The sequence below is a fragment of the Grammomys surdaster genome, unplaced genomic scaffold (assembly GCF_004785775.1).
Source record: "Grammomys surdaster isolate TR1022 unplaced genomic scaffold, NIH_TR_1.0 371, whole genome shotgun sequence".
NCBI classification, from domain to species: domain Eukaryota; kingdom Metazoa; phylum Chordata; class Mammalia; order Rodentia; family Muridae; genus Grammomys; species Grammomys surdaster.
In genome coordinates this window covers 2,582,010-2,600,018 of record NW_021604790.1, presented here as the reverse complement: position 1 = coordinate 2,600,018, position 18,009 = coordinate 2,582,010, and the positions used below count along the sequence as shown (strand labels likewise).

The 18,009-nt window shown below is 39.4% G+C and overlaps 1 protein-coding gene across 3 annotated transcripts in view; it reads left to right on the top strand.

The window, feature by feature from the left end:
* Gpatch8 (G-patch domain containing 8) overlaps positions 1–18,009 on the top strand; it is a 74,235-nt gene that overhangs the window by 33,492 nt on the left and 22,734 nt on the right. For 2 of the 3 annotated variants that reach the window (XM_028780449.1, XM_028780450.1), the window contains exons 4-5: positions 12,080–12,147; positions 12,765–12,851. In XM_028780449.1, coding sequence (XP_028636282.1) covers positions 12,080–12,147; positions 12,765–12,851 — 155 coding nt within the window. Of the gene's footprint in view, positions 1–10,002; positions 10,048–12,079; positions 12,148–12,764; positions 12,852–18,009 lie in introns of all 3 variants that reach the window. The other variant, XM_028780451.1, reaches the window with a different exon arrangement.

The following is an 18,009-nucleotide window of genomic DNA, read 5'->3' as shown; positions in this document are numbered from 1 at the left end:
ATATACTTAGTATTATATAAAACTAGTATTATATAATAATAAATGTATTATATAAAAGTATGATTTAGTATTATATAAAAGTATAAATTACTTTTATAATTTTATAATATTCAGCCTTTAACTTTTTTTTAGATTTATTTTATTATTTTATGTATATGAGTGTTTTACCTTCATGTGTGTCTGTGTATCACATTTGTGCTTGGTTGAGGAAGTGGAGAGCTTCTATGTGAGTGCTGTGAGTCGAAGCCTGGTCCTTTGCAACAACAAGTGCTCTTAACCCCCGCGCCAACTCTCCAGCCTGCCTTTAACGTTGCTTTCTTTAAGCGAGATCCTACTATATAATCCAGACTGGCACTGAATTTTTAAGTCAAGTGCTAAGATTATAGATGAACACCAACACATCTGGCTGTTTTTAATCTTCTTAGTAGAATTTAGTTGATATAGATTTAAAAAAAGATAAACCCAGATAGTAAATAATTAGAATTCAGTCTTCAGTAAGATGTTTAATTTAAAAAATATATATATTTATCTTTAGAGTTAAGAAAGATGGCTCTGTGGTTAAGAGCACTTGCTGCTCTTGTGGAGGACTGGATTCAATTCCCAGCATCCACATAGTGGTTCCAACCGTCAGTCACTCCGCTTTTAGGAGACCTAAAGCTATTAACCTTCTTCACGCACCAGGTACACATGTACACATGCATACATGCAGACAAAACATTCACACATAAAATAAATCTTAAAGTTAAGAGATGTACTTATGTTGATATGTGTATTTCTTTGAGATGATATACCTCATGTCGGGGGCTCCCTGTAGAGGCCAGAAGAGGGTGTGGGATCCCTTGGAGCTGGAAGTGTAGTTGTGAGCATCCTGAAGTAAGTGCTAGATTCTTAACTGCAGTCCTTTTGGAGAGTAGTATGCATTTTAACCACTAAACCATCTTTCCAGCCCCCAGAGGTCTAATTTTTAGAGCTAAAATGGCGGTGATGGGGCCTAGAGTTATAGCTTAGCAGTTAAGAGCATTTGTTGCTCATGCTGAGGACCAGGGTTCAGTTCCAGCACCCACATGCTCATCTGTCACTCTAGTTCCAGGGGATCCAACACCCTCTTCTGACTGCTGTAAATACCAGCCATGGAGGTGGTGCACATATATTCAGGCAAAACACTGATGCATATAAAATCTTAAAAATACATTTAAAACAGAAAGGTCAGGCCTAGTGACATGTACCTTTAATCCCAGCACTTGGGGGAACAGACTCTAGTGTATCACTGTGAGTTCGAGGCCAGCCTGCTCTACACAGTGTGTTTCAAGACCTGTAGAACTAGAGAGTGAGAACTTATCTCAAGAAGCAAAAACAAAAAACAGTTCTAGAAAGAAGAGAGATGGAAGAACAGTAGCCAGAAGGAAGAGGTGAACGGTAGACAAAAGTACATAATGGAAAAGATTGCTTGGTTTTCATTCTAGGGGTTGTCTGTTTGTTTGTTTGTTTGTTTGTTTGTTTGTTTTCGATACAGGGTTTCTCTTTGTAGCCCTGGCTGTGCTAGGATTAAAAGCGTACCACCACTGCCTGACTCATTAGGAGTTATCATATTTAAAGAGTGTATCAAGGGGCTAGAGAGATGGCTTCTAGCAGTTAGGAGCCTATGTACACTGCTCTTGGCAGAAAACTGGAGTTTGGTTCCCAGAACTCCTCTGTCAAGTGGCTCAAACTGTTTGCTACTCTAATTTGAGGGGATTCAGACACTGCTGGCTTCATGCGCACATACCCACATACAGAAATACACATATATATACATAATGAAAAATAGTAATTAAAGTTTAAAGGATATATGCAGAGATACTAATTATGTAGTACGTTCATGGCATAAAAATAATTCAAATTAAAACTGAAAGTAGAAAGCAATTTTTGTTTTTATCATTCAACTTACTATTTTTTTTTTAGTTATAAAGACAAGAAGGTGGAGCTGGGAAGATAGCTCAGTCAGTAAAGTGTTTGTCATGCAATTGTGAAGATCTAAGTTTGATCCCTAGAGCCCATGGAGAAGGCCAGTTACCGTGCTGTACACTTGTGATCCCAGCTGAGAGGCAGAAACTGGCAGCAGCCTACAAGTCAAAGAGATACCCAGACTCTATCTCTAAAAACAAGGAGGATGACACTGAGGAACAATGCCAGGGCTTACCTCTAACCTCCATGTGCACACACACACACAAGATTGAGAAGCAGCTTTGATATTATCAAGGTAAATTAATTTGGAAGAATAACTAAATAAAAGGATTTTTTTGTTTGTTTGTTTGTTTATGAAGCAGGGTCTGATCTAACTTAGATTGGCCTCAAGCTTGCTGTAGAGTAGATGAAGACCTTGAATTCCTGATCCTCGAGCCTCACTTCCCAGATGCCAAAATTACAGGTGTACACCACCATCTTGCTGCCTAACTAAATGCAAAACCACCTTTTTATTTGTTTGCTTGTTTTTAAAGTTAGGTCTCAGTATTCAGGACTGGCTGCCCTAAGACTTATACTATGTAGACCAGACTGGCCTCAGACTGAAAGAGACCCATCTACCTTTGTCTCAAATGCTGGGACTGAAGACATGTGCCACGATGCTCAACATAAATGAAACTTTTCTAGAGATGATTTTTATTGATTTAATTTTTAAAATCTTGGATGATGATGATGATATTATGTTTGTGCTTTGTGTATGGCGGTCAGAGGTAGTTTGCCTCTGTATTTGCTAGGCTAGCTAGCCTGCAGGTGTTACAGTATTCTCCTTTCTCTGAAATAAAATTCCCATTTTTCAGATCAGGAAATTGACTCTTATTTTCTGAGGTAAGTTTCTTCTGTAGCTCTCTGATATTTAGGCAGGCCCTGAACGTCTGCCTCCAGCTCTTGGGTATCTCTCATAGGCTTTCACCACCATACTTGACAGGAAGTTTCCATTTCAAATAACAGTGTGTCCAAAAAATCCTATAGCAAATAAGTTGTAGAATCATGCTAAAACTTGTGCATTTTTTTCTATTTTAATAGACTCCTCGTGAGTAGGTTATTTCAATATTTATGGATTTATTTAGTAATTCTAGGTATTAAGCCCGGGACTTTGTTTATTATGCTGGTCAAGTGCTTTTCCACTGAGCTCTTTGTGTATAAACAAAAAAAAAAAAAATCTGTGCCTTTAATCTAGTTCATCAGGAAGCTAAATTAGATAATAGAAACCTTTCACAGATTTTTTTATGGATTTTTCTTTCTTTTGTTTTTATTATTATTTTGTTTTTAAAGATAGAGATTCTCTGTGTAGCCCTGGCTATCTTGGAACTTGCTCTGTAGACCAGATTGGCCTCAAACTCACAGAGATTTGCCTGTCTCTGTCTCCAGAGAGCTGGGATTAAAGGCGTATGTCATCATGCCTGGCATTTTTTTGTTTGTTTGTTTGAAAGAGTTTCTGATCTCTCAAAAGAAAAATATTAAAACTTTGGTCCCTTATATAATTTTCTCCTTTTTAGTTTTGCACCGTGTGTGTGTGTGTGTGTGTGTGTGTGTGTGTGTGTGTGTGTGTGTGTGCGCGCACGTGTGTACATGCGCACACAGTTTACCTGAATTTATTTATTGGGGACAGAATATCATGATGTGTATGGAGATCGGACAGGACCTTTTTGGGAGTTCCTACCAGGCAGGTCCTGTTGTTCAAACTCAGGTTGTGGATTGGTGGCAAGTGCCTTTACCCACTGAGCTGTCTCATGAGCTCTCCTTGTTTTGTTTGTTTGGTTTTGTTTTTGTTTGAGTCAGGGTCTTGCTGTGTAGACAGGTGGGCTTCAAATTTGAGTTGTCCTCCTTGCCTTACCTTCTGAGTGGTGAGATTACAGGTGGGAGCCACTGTGCTTCCTTGATGCTTTTTCTGTTTTATTTTCTTTCTCTGTGGAATTTTTAGTGTTCTGCTTTGTCTAGTTTTTATTATTTGTGCATTTCTTCTATCCTTCCTGAACTATAAGTTTTTAAGGACTTGTAATTGATGTGTTTTGCATATTCTTTGCATGGTTTGTTCTATGTATGTTTTCTGACTCCTTAGGATAGCCCAAAACAGCATTAATACTTGAAGACAGATGAGGCCAAGCGAGCTGTCTTGGTAGGTCAGTGTGCTTGCTGTCAAGCTCAGCTCACCGAGCTGAATACCCAAGACCCACATGGTGAGAGGAGAGAGCTGACTTATACCTCTGACCTCTGGTCACACATACACACTATTATATTCACCACCACCATGTCCACTACCACCAGTAAATAAATAAATATGTCAGTGAATGAACAAATGTGTAAAAATGCCAGCTTCTCCCGATTACTTAATTCCCAGAAATGACAACTCTGAGACTATTGTAATGAACGCCTAGGCCATAAGCTTCAGCTTGTTCTCCGATTTGTTCTTATTATTGCTTTTATTCTAACCTGAATTCAGCTGTGTGCTGATTTCCATACATCTCAGCATTCTTGGGTGAATCTCTCTAGTCAGACTGTTTTCTATCCCTGACAGATGTCCCACCTCCTATTTTCTGCCTCAGCTCATTCATTGGCCATAAGCTTTTTTAGTTGACAGATGATGCTTACAAGAGATTCTCTCTGTATACATGTAAATTAGATGAGGAAAAGGAGGTGAGTTAGGAGTCGAGCAGGTTGGGGTGGTCCTGTAATCCCAGCACTCCAGAGGCTGGGGCAGGAGGTTCATAAGCAGGCTGACCTGAGCTATATAACATAATTGAGGATGAGGAGAAATAAGCATGTAAACCCATACCTACTTATGACTTAGAGGGAAACAAATATAACAAATATATTGTGAGTGTTAATAATGGTGATACTAGAAAATTGAACAATTTAACTTAGAATTTCAGTTTATTTAACAACTTAGCAAGCAGAAATGTTATGAGAATATTGAAGCAAACAACTATTCCACTTCTGACCAAATGCATTTGCTAGTAGATAGATGTATGAAACATAGATATCTATAGGTTGTTGGTATCTCTTCCAAAAGAAACAGTGATTGTTACCAATTTTATTTAAAATTTTATTTTATTTTTTTACTTATTCACTTTACATCCCGATCACTGCCCCTTTTCCTGTCACCACCTCCCACAATCCTTCCCCATCCCCTTCCCTTCTCCTCTGAGTGGGTGGGGTTCCCCTGTGTATTCCTCCATCCTGACACTTCAAGTCTGGGAGGATAGGTGCTTCTTTTCCCACTGAGGCCAGACAAGGCAGCCCAAGCTAGATAAAAGCTCATACAGGCAGCAGGTTTTGGGATAGCTTCTGCTCCAGTTGTTTGGGACCCACATGAAGACCACCAAGCCGCACATCTGCTACACATGTATGGGGAGGCCTACGTCCAGCCTGTGTTTAAAAATTTTTATTGCATTTATCTGTATATAGTGTGTATGTGGAGGTCAAAGAGCAATTTGAAGGGGTTGATTCTCTCCTTCTATCATGTGATTCCCAGATACTGAACTCAGATCATCAGGCTTGGTGGGGAGCACCTTTTTCTGCTGACCCATTTTGCTTGTTTACCTACCCCCATCCTCTGTCCACCTCCCATTTTGGTATTTTTGTCAGATAGTCTCATGTGGCCAAGGCTTCCTTGAGTCATACTCACTATGTAGCTGGAGATTCTTCTGAACTTCTGATCCTTTTGCCTTTACCACTGTAGTTGTCATTACATTTATTACAGATTATGTAGTGTTGGGATCAATGCCAGGGCTTTGTGTGTATTAGGCAAACACTACCAACTGAACTGTACCCCCCAAAGTTGGGAAGACTGTAAGACTATCAAATAAAAAGTACATTTTATTTAGAAGCTGTGTTATAAAGAAAAGAAAGAGGCTGAAAGCAAATATACTCTCAGGACTTGGGAAGCTCAGGAGAAATATAAAGCTCAAACCCAGCCTTGGTCACATCACAGACCTGCTTCCAACAACAAAAAACAAAAAGATTACCCCCAACATAAATAGCAGGACATATTATTTAGAAAATGTTTAATGTCTTCTAAGCACAAAGCCACCGCCCACCCCCCCAAAGTATTGATAGTGTCGCTATGTACCCTGGGATAGCCTCAAAATGGAAATCCTGCCATAGCCTCCAGAGTGTTGGAATTGTGGGTATATGCCAACATGCCTTGCAAATCTGATTTTGTCTTCTTGTTCCTTTGAGACTTTATAAAGCCCTGGCTGTCCTGAAACTCATTATGTAGACCAGGCTGCGCTTGAACTTGAAGGTGTCTGCCTTCCTCTACCACTGCCTCCCCCCCACACCCCCCAACACAGACGCTTACTGGCCTGGACTCAAGGATCTTCTTCAGTCTCCTGATTGCTGGGGTTAAAGGCTTGTGCTACCACTGTGCCTGTCTATGAGTGTGTGTTTGACTGTGGTCACAGGACAACTCTGTGGAGTTAGTTTTCTCCTTTCCTTCTACATGGGTTCCAGGGATTGAACTCATGTAGTCCAACTTCACAGCAAGAGCTTTCCTCTGCTGAGCTGTTGTCAGCCCGACACGTCACTTTAGGTCTTAACATTTCACTCTGGTTTCTAAAGCCTCGTTAGTCCATTTCTTATAAGTCCCCATAGTCTTTACCAGACTCACCACAGAACCCAGGTACAAAAAAGTGGATGTGGCACCTTTGTGATTCCAGTGTGAGGGAAATAGAGACACACAGATCCTTTGGACTGACTTAGCTAGCCCAGGTTACATGGTAAGCTCTCTGAGAGAGCTTTTCTCAAAAAACAAGCTGAATATTACCTAAAGAACAATACCAGAAGTTGTCCTGTGGTCTTCTTAAACATGTACACCTGGACATAGCACAAGCACCCTTGGCACTCGCACATACAGCTGGTTTTTAATTCTTGTGATGAGTTTGCAGCATTCAGCAGCCTTCTGGATAGCAATTTGTTTATAGAACTTGCTTCATTTGTCACTTCTTTTGATCCATATGACAGTATTGAAAGTAGAGGTGACAGTCGTCTACTTATACTGTCCCCTGCTTGTAGTAGCTCATTGTTTGGTGATTGTCTTCTCTTGGAGAAATGGAATTTTATAGCCCAGCCTTTTAGGGGGACAAACCTAAAAATCTGTACTAAGGAATTCATGAAAGTGTGTGTGCTGGGGTGGGTAACTGTTAAAAGTACAAGGAAAGTGGTTTGCAGGAAGCTGGAAAGTCTTTGGGGTTTTAAAATAATCCTGCAATAGTAAGAACTTCTCACTGTGGTTATGGAACACACAGCACAGCCAGTGGTAGGAGATACAACTGCAAGAAGCCATTTGCTTGTCAAGATTTCATTAAGATACTACTATTGTCAGCTGTGTAGCTCCCCAAATATTTTCTACCATTCAGACTTTAGAATTGAAGTGAAACATACAAACTGTTATTAATCTTACTAATTCCTTTATTTTGGGTAAGTTAATAATGTCACTCAGTGAATGCTGAAGTAATACCTGAACTGTATGTAGTCACTTTATAAGCACATTCTTTGTTGTGGTTGTGGTGTTCATTGCTTTTGTTTTTGAGACCTGGACTCCCTCTCCCTTTCCAGCTCTGCCTGGCTTAGAACTCATTTAGCCCCTGCTAGCCTCGGATTTGCTGTAGTTCTCATCCTGAGCCTTCCAAATGCTGGTAATTCCTGATGTGAGCCACCATGCCTGGGTTTTTTTTAGAGTTCTTTGATTAAAACATATCGACATAAGAGTGTCTGGGGAGATGAATCAGACGGTGCTTGTGTTGCAAGCATGTAGATCTAAAGTCTGGGTTCCTAGTCCATGTCTATAAACATGGAGATAGTAGAGATAGGAGATCTCTCAGGCTCGCTGGCCCACTAGCCAACTGAGAACTCTTAGATTCTCTGAAAGAACTTGTCTCAAAAAATAAGGTGAAAAATCAAAGAAGACACCTGAGGTTGAACTCTAGTGTCTATATGCCAGTGTACACACATGCAAGGTACAATCACACACATATATGAGCACATATACACAATAAAAATAATGGAAAACACAGATCATTAGTCCTGGGGTAGCTTAGTGTCAGCATTTGAGTGTTCATGGATTCTATTCTCACCACTACAAAAACAAAAAGTAGATATATAAACAAATTCCAGTTTATTAGCAAAACATCATTTATCTTTATTTAGAAAATAAGGTTATCTGGCCGGTACGATCACTCAGCAGGTATGGGTCTGAAGTGGAGTAGATTCTCTCCTTCCTTTGTGGAGATCCCAGAACTCAGGTTGTCACCTTGCAGGGCAGGTACCTTACCCACTGAGCCAGTTATTAGCCACAGGTCATTTTCTTTTTTTTTTTTTTCTTTTTTTTTTTTTAAAGATTTATTTATTTATTATATATGAATACACTGTAGCTGTCTTCAGACACACCAGAAGAGGGCATCAGATCTCATTACAGATGGTTCTGAGCCACCATGTGGTTGCTGGGATTTGAACTCAGGACCTCTGGAAGTGCAGTCAGTGCTCTTAACCACTGAGCCATCTCTCCAGCCCCACAGGTCATTTTCTTAACGTTGGGTCCAGTGAAAGACAAAACAAAAATGTCCTCAATAATTTAATAGAAGTTAAATAAATATTTCCATATTTTGAAAATAAGGAACTGAATTTAGCTAATTTAAAAAGAAGTTGGCTCTTCAAGAGAATACACACTTTTGCTACTACTGCTTGCCTTTTTTAAAAAAATTGATCAAGGAGCTGGAGAGATAGTTCAGTGGTTAAGAGCTCTGACTACTCTTCCAAGAGACCTGGGTTCAATTCCCAGCATCCACATGGTAGGTGGTTCACAGCTGTCTGTAATTCCTGGGTCTTTATATAGACAGGTGTACATACCAGCAAAACGTCAATCCACATAGAAGAAAAAAGAAGAAAAAAAAAGATATGCTTTTAGTCCCACCACTTGGGAGGCAGAGGCAGGTGGGTTTCTATGAGTTTAAGGCCAGCCTGATCTACAGAGTGAGCTCCAGGACAGCCAAGACTACACAGAAAAACTCTGACTTTAAAAACAAACAAATAATAAAAAGTTTAAAAGCTGATTGTTATTTGGTTATTCTGAGTGATAGTCTTCATGATTGGATCAGTTACAAAACATGATGCGACCTCTTCTGTTTATATTCTTTGGAGTCTGTCTCCCACTGTGATTTTGTTCCCTTGACCTGTGTATTCTTCTTAATAGTGCAATAATATAATTTAATAATGTAGACTACTTAATGCATGTAGTAATTTCATCTTCAGGTTGGTCTGTAATTTAGATATTTTCTGTGAGTTAGTTCTGGAGAAATTATAAATGATGGCCGTTTTGAGGCTTTTTTCCCCCTGGAGTTATTTTTCCTGGAGTTGATTTAGTTATGTACAGAAGGATAGATGCTGGTGAGTCTATGAAGTCTTTTTTTAACAGGAAGCAAAGATCTGAGCTGAGCCACTTAGTTTTACTCATTGTTAACAGAACTCAGTTCTTTAAACACTGAAGATCTATAGTTGTTTTCTAGACTTCTAGTTATTAATTATTTTAAAGTGGATTGAGACCTTGTCTCTTCAGGTTCCTTATATAGTTCTCTTAGTGAAAAAACAATTAGTAGATCAATGTCTGGTTGATTCCATCTAATTTTTACTGTAATTTATATAAGGAGTCCCATCTTGGACTCAGAGTACTGATTTGCCAGAATGAATCTGTTAAATGAAAGATTGGAAGCTAGAGTTAGTTTTCTCCCTTTAACAGACTGACATCCTGAGCCATCCCCCACCCCTGGGTTATTATTGAAGAGGAGATTGTTCGTGTTCTCAAGTAGCAGTACAAAAATCTCACACCCCATCTGACCAGTACAAAAACAGCTGCTGTAGCACAAAATGTCCTTCCTCCGTCCTCACTGAAATCGGGGGAGGGACAAAAGCCCAATTGGTACTTTACCCCTGTCCTGTCTGCCTGCTAGAAGGCCTATTTCCTACCCTGATGGTTTCTGCCTAACAAACCGTGTTTCTTTTTTACAGCATTATGATCCTGGACTTGTTGTGGTGATGGTAAACTTAGCAGTGGTAATTTTTATTTTCAGACTGAATTACTCCTTTTGTCATCAGTGCACCAATGTTAGGCTTCCTCTCTCTGTTGTAGCCTCATCCTTCTGCTTGGTCTTTTCATTTTCCTTTCCTTTCCTTATGCAACTTGTCTGATCCTTGTTCATTAAAGGGTAATGTTAAGAAGGGATATATATGTTCAAACTGCCAAAAAGAATCAGTTAAAATATTAAATTCTAGTAGTCAAAACCTTAATTCCCCCACCCCCAGTGTAATGGGCACTAGCACTTGCTACTGCAATTTATAAATAAGTTAAACAAACTTTGACTGCCTTAGAAGGCAAAAGTACTAATACAGAATTTATAAACAGGGGTTTACAGAGGCAAACGATTTGGTACAGAGGCACCAAAACTGTTGAATCTTTCAAAATAAATTCTGACCAATCAAATTCTAAAATAAATTTCTTTGATTTTTTTTTAATTGTTTCATTGGACTATTTGCTTTTACCAGTAAATCCCTGACTGAGACGTTATGAAAGTGATATTACACCTAGGAAGTCATTTTTATAACCTGTCTTTACCTTGGTCCTTTTGCTAGAGATTGCAGTCACTGCTCTCTTATTATACCATTGGGCAGAGGGGGTGAGCGTGGCACCTGTGCTTGGGTTGACTGGCAGCCTTGACATATCTACTAGAAGACTGTATTCTAGAAGGGTTTGTTTTCCTGGCAAGCCATTTTATTATTTACTTAAAAAAAAAAAAAGACTGTGATGATAATTGCTCATTTCCTACCTATTTATTGTTTAAAAACAATAATGGGATCTCATTGATAAGTAGTTAAACTTCTGAGTGTCAATAATGGAATATTGTTGACAAGTAGTTAAATTTCCGGATTTGTTTTTCTGTATGATTTAAAGACAAAAAATATTAATTCCATAAATATATAATAGCCAGACACAAGTGTTGCTGGTAATTTTCATTTCATGCTTCAGGACTCAAACCAATTTTTAAAAATTATTTTCTTTGATAATACTCAAGATTTAGCCTGATGAAATTAAAATTTCTTGCCCAAAGGTATAATATATATATCTATATATATGTATGTGTGTATGTGTGTGTGTGTGTGTGTGTGTGTAACAAGAAAAACAAAACAAAACCCAATTGTTTACACCAGTCTGAGTGAAATGATGAGGGAAGTAAACATTGTGTTTTTCACTGAAGGTGAACACTGGGTAAGGTAAGTCCTTTTCCGTTACATCACAATGAACAGCACAGGTTGTGATGTAAGACAGCTGTGGTAGTAAAGTGCTTGTCGGCCCCATTTTGCTTTGTTTGGCTGTTATGAGTGGATTAAATATACATTTACCTTTTAAAATCTCCAGCATAGATCAATTAGTTGAAAGTCAGTTTTCTTCGCAACCAGTCCTTTTCACAGCTTACCTCTTACCATCCGCACCAGCTGCAAAGTAAGACCAGTCTTGTCCTTAAGGGCAAGTAGCTGTCGTTTTGTATTTAAAATTGTCTTTTGATTGGAAATTGTCTTTTGAAAAACAAAAGTTAAACATACTGTTTTATAATCTCTTCCGATGTTTGAAATGCATGTCCTCTGCCCCCATTCAAGTAGAGACTCACCACCAGTTTAAGGGATAGACAGGAAGAGTTCTGGGACAGGAGGATCAGGAGTTCAAGGTCATCCTCACCTACTTAATGAGTTTGAGGCCAACCTGGACTACATGAGACCCTGTCTTATAAAAAACAGACAAAAAAAAAGAACTTGTAAAGTTTTTAATTGTGAACTTCCCATTGACGTATCCCACTCACTTAGCTTTGCCATAGTAACCTGGAATTCTCTCCAGCTAGGCCAACAAAGTGGGTTGTTGGGTCTGATCCAGGAAAGGAAGGCTCGGAGGGAAGCTGTGAGAATGGCTTTATTTGGTTCACTGTAGCTTTCTGGTCTCTGCACTTCAGGCAAGATCTAACCACCCAAACCTAATCTCTAAGTGATCTGTTAGCCAAATTTTATGTCTGAACTTAATTCTGTGTTCCTGTTACAGGGAGAACAGACCCTATTCCAATCGTTGTCAAGTATGATGTCATGGGCATGGGTCGAATGGAAATGGAGGTAAATTGATCTCATTAAGACATTAATTTTATGGAATATATAAAATTGGCATTAACTCCCAACTTAAATGTCAGTATAAGCATATACTTACCAGATGGAGCATAATTAATTTTTTTCTTTGATCAATTAAAAGTATATTTGACGTTTTCATTTTGTATTGCTCTTGAAGCCCTGAGGATGTAAATAATGTCCCTGCAGAGGGGTTTCCGGTGTTGTACGGAGAGATCAGGTCAGGCTCTGGCACTCCTTTAATGGACAGTGTGGCTGTGTACTTAGCACTGCTGTGGTAGATGCTCTGCCCATGAAGGGTTACATACATACATTACCTACAATACCTTCATTTGTTGTCTGAAATACTGTCTGCATTTCATTCTCAGTGTTTGGAAGTAAATATTGAACTGAAGTCTTGTAATCAGCAGTCAGGTGTATGGCATACATTAGGAAAGAGATTAAGGAACTTGGCTTTCTGTTTTCTGTGACGTGACAGTAGAGCAAGAGCTAGCTGAGGAAAACACAAGTTTCATGCTATCAAACATTACGCTTGTGCAAATGACATTTTCATAGCTAGTCCTAGGGTACTTTAGGAAATAAGAATAAATATATCTATTTTTGTCAAGTTGGATTATGCCGAAGATGCTACCGAACGGCGTCGTGTCCTAGAAGTAGAAAAAGAAGACACAGAAGAGCTGAGGCAGAAGTACAAGGTAACATAAACAAAGTCGTTTGAGAACATTCGTACAGAAAAGAAACTTATTTTGGTGAAGAGTCTCCTTGACAGCATTTGTTTACATTTAATAGTGATTTGTGATAATCTTTTTATAGCCTCAGTAAAAACTGAAATACCTACTCCATATGTGTGTTGGGAAAATTACATTAGTATTTGAAAGTATTAGTCCCAGGTAGTATACAGAAGGTAAGGTAATAGCAACAAAAAAGTGGTTAAGTCCTTGAAGGCTTTCTCTTTTTTGGGGGGGTCGGGGGTGGTGTTGAGAGGAGGCTTTCCTTTTTAAAAAAGAAAGTGGATGATGGTTTTTTGGGGGAGGGGGAACATTCATTTTATGTGTCACGCCACAATATGCATAAAAGTCAGAGAACAACTTCCACCCAGAGAGCAAACTCAGATCCTCTGGCTTGGCAGCAGGGGGTCTGTCCTGAGCAAAGGTGTTTTAATTGTGACAAATGAAGAATTTTCTTGTTCATTGTTAATTGCACTCAGCCCTAAAGTAGATGTTTGTCTATCTGCCTCTCTCTCCATGTGGACATCACAGTGAATTCTTTTTCTCTTTAATGGGGTGGGTATGGAGGTGGTGCTTGCCACTGTATATGTAAGGAGAGTAAAGGATAACTCTGGGGAGTCAGTTCTCCTCACCACGTGAGACACGTGTGTATGGGTATTTTATCTACATATATGTCTGTGCCACATGTGTACCTGGTACTTTCAAAGTCTAGAAGTGGTTTTCAAATCCCCTGGCACTTTTATGTGGGTTTTTTGTTGTTGTTTTTTGGGTTTTTTTTGTTGTTGTTGTTTTGTTTTGTTTTTTCGAGACAGGGTTTCTCTGTGTAGCCCTGGCTGTCCTGGAACTCTCTCTGTGGACCAGGCTGGCCTCAAACTCAGAAATCTGTCTGCCTCTGCCTCCCAAGTGCTGGGATTAAAGGCGTGCACCACCACTGCCCTTCTCCCCTGGCACTTTTATTACAGATGATTGGGAACCACTATGTAGGTGCTGGGAGCTAAACCTGGATTCTCTGCTAAAGTGGACAGTGCTTTTAAATACTGACCATCTCTAGTCCAGAATAATTTCATTTTTTAAAGGACTATTCATAATAAACTGCAGCTTAGAACATGTAAGTTAAGCATTCCGAAATAAAATGGGCAAATTAGAAGATAGGGAATGGATCTCATTAAGATTCTCATATAGAAGGAGCTGGAGAATGCTTCAGAGGTTAAGACCTCTGCTCTTCCCAGAGGTCCTGAGTTCAATTCCCAACACCCACATGGTGGCTCACAACCATCTGTAATGAGATCTGATGCCCTCTTCTGGTCACTGTATACATAATAAATAAATCTTAAAAAGAAAATAAAAATTATCCTATAAAAGCTGTTATTTGGTTGTGATACTTAAGGTGAAAATGGAAAGAAATAAGGGATTTGTTTTAAAAGTTAAAAAAAAAATTCTACCATGTAAAGGGGAAGTAGAGCCATAGCCTGCCTACTCAGTCAGACTTCTGTTAAAGGCCCTTCAGAGTCTCAGTACTTGCCTAGGTATCTAAACTTCTCTCAGCAGTATGAAATAAAGAAAGGGGTGGTACACTAGTTGGAGACCTAAGAATCTTCCGTCAGTCTTGGAAACCAAGGATCTGTTATTTCCTTTCATTGTTAAGATAGATAACAATAGAGTAAAATTAAGATAATTGTCATTTTACAGACTTAAAGATTTAAAAACAACCAAAACTGAGGTGATAGCATACCTATAAGGACTCCTGAAATCCAGGGTATTCAGACATGGTGGCGTATGCCTGTCTTCCTGGCATTCGAGAGGCAGAGAAGGTTCTAGACATGATGGCACATACTTGTAATCACAAGTACTTAGGAAGAGGAAGCAGGGGAACTGCCAAAAGTTTGAGGACAGTGACTAGGGTCACACAGTAAGACTGACTTGAAAAAGAAGAAAAACAAAAAAGAATGCGTAGCAGATGCTCCGTGTATAAAGCATTTACTACAAAAACCTGACGACCTGAGTTTGTGTTATAAAATACCAGATGTGGCGGTACATGCCTGTAATCCCGGTGCTCCTGTGGGAAACAGACAGTAACAAGATGATCCCTGGAAGCTAGGGAGCATCTATCATGTCCATACAGTGACAGCGAGAGACCTTCCTCACACAGGTAGGAGGCGAGGAACGACACCCCAGGTTGTTCTCTGACCTCCTTGCATTCACATACTTAAACATGCTTCACATATATTGAACATACACAAACAAATACTTTTAATTTTTTTTAATGTATAGAGAGATCACTCTGCAGTTAAGAGTACTGACTGCTATTCCAGAGGACCTGAGTTCAATCCCCAGCCCCCTCATGGCAACTCACGGCCATCTTTGACTCTTACCCTAGGGTTCCTGTGCTCTTTAGCCTCCAAAGGAACTTCATACAGGTGGTACCTTGACACACTCAGGCAAGCACTCATACATATGAAATAAAAAATGAAAGATGCTTACTGCTGTTTGGGCTTCTAATGATTTGTTTTGTTTTGTTTTTGTTTTTGTTTTTTCGAGACAGGGTTTCTCTGTGTAGCCCTGGCTATCCTGGAACTCACGCTGTAGAACAGGCTAGCCTCGAACTCTCAAACTCAGAAATCCGCCTGCCTCTGCCTCCCAAGTGCTGGGATTAAAGGCATGCACCACCACCACCCGGCTTCTAATGATGTTTAGGGTCACTTTTTTTTTTTTTTTTAATGTAGTGACTTCAAGTCAGGGTTTCTCTGTTTCCCTGGCTATCCTAGAACTCAACTTTATAGGCCTGACTGCCCTCAAATTCAGAGATCGACTTTCCTCTGCCTCCTGAGGGCTTGGATTAAAGGTGTGTGCCGCCATACTTGGCTAGATTCATTATGTTCGTTTGCTTTTTTTTTTTTTTAAAGATTTCTCTGTATAGCTTTGGCTGTCCTATAATAGATCTTGTTCTGTAGACTAGGCTGACTTTGAACTCATAGAGATCCACCTGACTGTGCTTCCCAAGTGCTGTGATTAAAGGCATGAATTACCCGACTAGCCTGACCGAGGTTCATTTTTAAATGAATTAGAACCTACAGAAGAGTTATAAATCTAGAGCTTATTTTGTCTGTTTTAAGACTCTAGAATGATTGTACATGAAGAACTTGGCATTTCTGCTGCTCCTTATTAAAACCAGAATAGTCATGGGTAGAAGCTGCAGGAAGCCCCAGTGGAGCACAGTTTGTTTATGGAACAAAATGACTAGGCTCGTTGACTTTCTCTTCCCTCCAGATTGTCTCACCTGACTGATCCTTTTTAGAGCTTATTATACCTTTTTTGTGTATGTCTTTCAATATTTTTACAGATTTTTAATTACGTGTTATTTGCTCTGTTTGTGCCTAAGTCCATCTCCATGTCTGTCCGTGTCCATGCCACACAGGCCTGTGAAGGTCAGAGGACAGTCACGGAATGACTTGTCTCCTTCTACCATGTAGGTCCCACAGATTGTATTCAGGTTTGGTGCCAAGTACTTTTGTCCACTGAGCCATCATACTGGCCTATTCCTGTTTTTTAAGTACTGAGCCAGTATAGTAACATGTACCTATAATTCAAAAATTTGACAGACCGAGAAAGGATGACTGCTTTAAGGTCAAGGCAAGCTTCAGCTATGTAAGGAATTTTAGGTCATCCTGGGCTATAGTGTAAGTGACTATCTCAAAATGATAACACATCCACCCACACAAATTAAAAACAAATTAAAAATAGGCACAAATTGCCTGTGCCCGTGAAGGCAAGAGGTCAACCTTTGTGCTGTTTTTCTGGTACCTTGGGTTTGTTTGTTTGGTTAGCATGACTGTTCTATTCTATAGGAATAATATGCACTATTAGACTAAGGATCTGAGCTGGTTTCTAGAACCCACAACCACCTGTAACTCCAGCTCCAAGGGAACCCATTGCCCTCTTCTGGTCCCCTTGCACACTTGTACACACAACCTACTTACTACACACAGAGCACACACACATACATAAATAAAAATAAATCTTTGAGGCTGAAGAGATGGCTTATACGGTAAGAACACTTATTAGTCTTACAGAGGACCTGAATTCTGGTTCCAGAATCAACATGGCAAGTCACAACTTCCTGCAACTCCATTTCCAGGGGATCTGGTTTCACAGACTTCTGCACACACAATTATATGCAAATAATTACATGTAACAAGTAAAATAAGCAAGAAATGAATGTTTTTTAATGTTGGGTCTCAAGATATAGCTTACTTTTTTATTTTATAAACACGGGTTAGGTTTAAGGGATGTATATTTTTTGAAGATTTATTTATTTATTTATTTATTTTATATGAGTACACTGTAGCTGTCTTCAGATACACCAGAAGAGGGCATCAGATCCCATTACAGATGTTTGTGAGCCACCATGTGGTTGTTGGGAATTGAACTCAGGACCTCTGGAAGAGCAGTCAGTGCTCTTAAGCACTGAGCCATCTCTCCATCCCTAAAGGGTATGTTTTAATGTAAAATTAAAAGGTGAATTAATTTTCCCCATTTCTGTGGTACACACCAAGGCAAAAACCCTTACATAGAAAATAAAATTAAATTTAAAAACATAATAATTTTTGGTTAAGTAACTAGGCATTGAATTTGGGGCCTCAAATATGTTAGGTTGTGTACTCAGCCATTGAGCTGCACCCTAGTCTGAGAATCTTTTTATGACTTACAGCTGAAAATCCTTAAACTATCAAAACTCCTGAAAAAGATTAAGGAGTAACTTCAACTAGGCAATGGTTGGCGCACACCTTTAGTTCCAGCACTCAGGAGGCGGAGAGGCAGGTGGATCTCTTGTGAGTTCGAGGCCAGCCTGGTCTACAGAGTGAGTTCCAGGACAGCCAGGGCTACACAGAGAAACCCTGTCTCGAAAAAAACCAAAAAAAAAAAAAAAGTCTAAAATCTCTAAGCAAAACAGATGTCAAAAAGCAGATCCCCACCCCTGAGGTCAAGGGTCAAGGTCTTAAGCACTCTAGGAAAGACTTTTACCACCGAGCTAGCTGCACACTCAGCTCTTGCTGTACATACCAAGGTAATTGATTTAGTAAAACTTGAACCCAGGCCATTGTTTCTCCCTATGAGTTTAATAAAA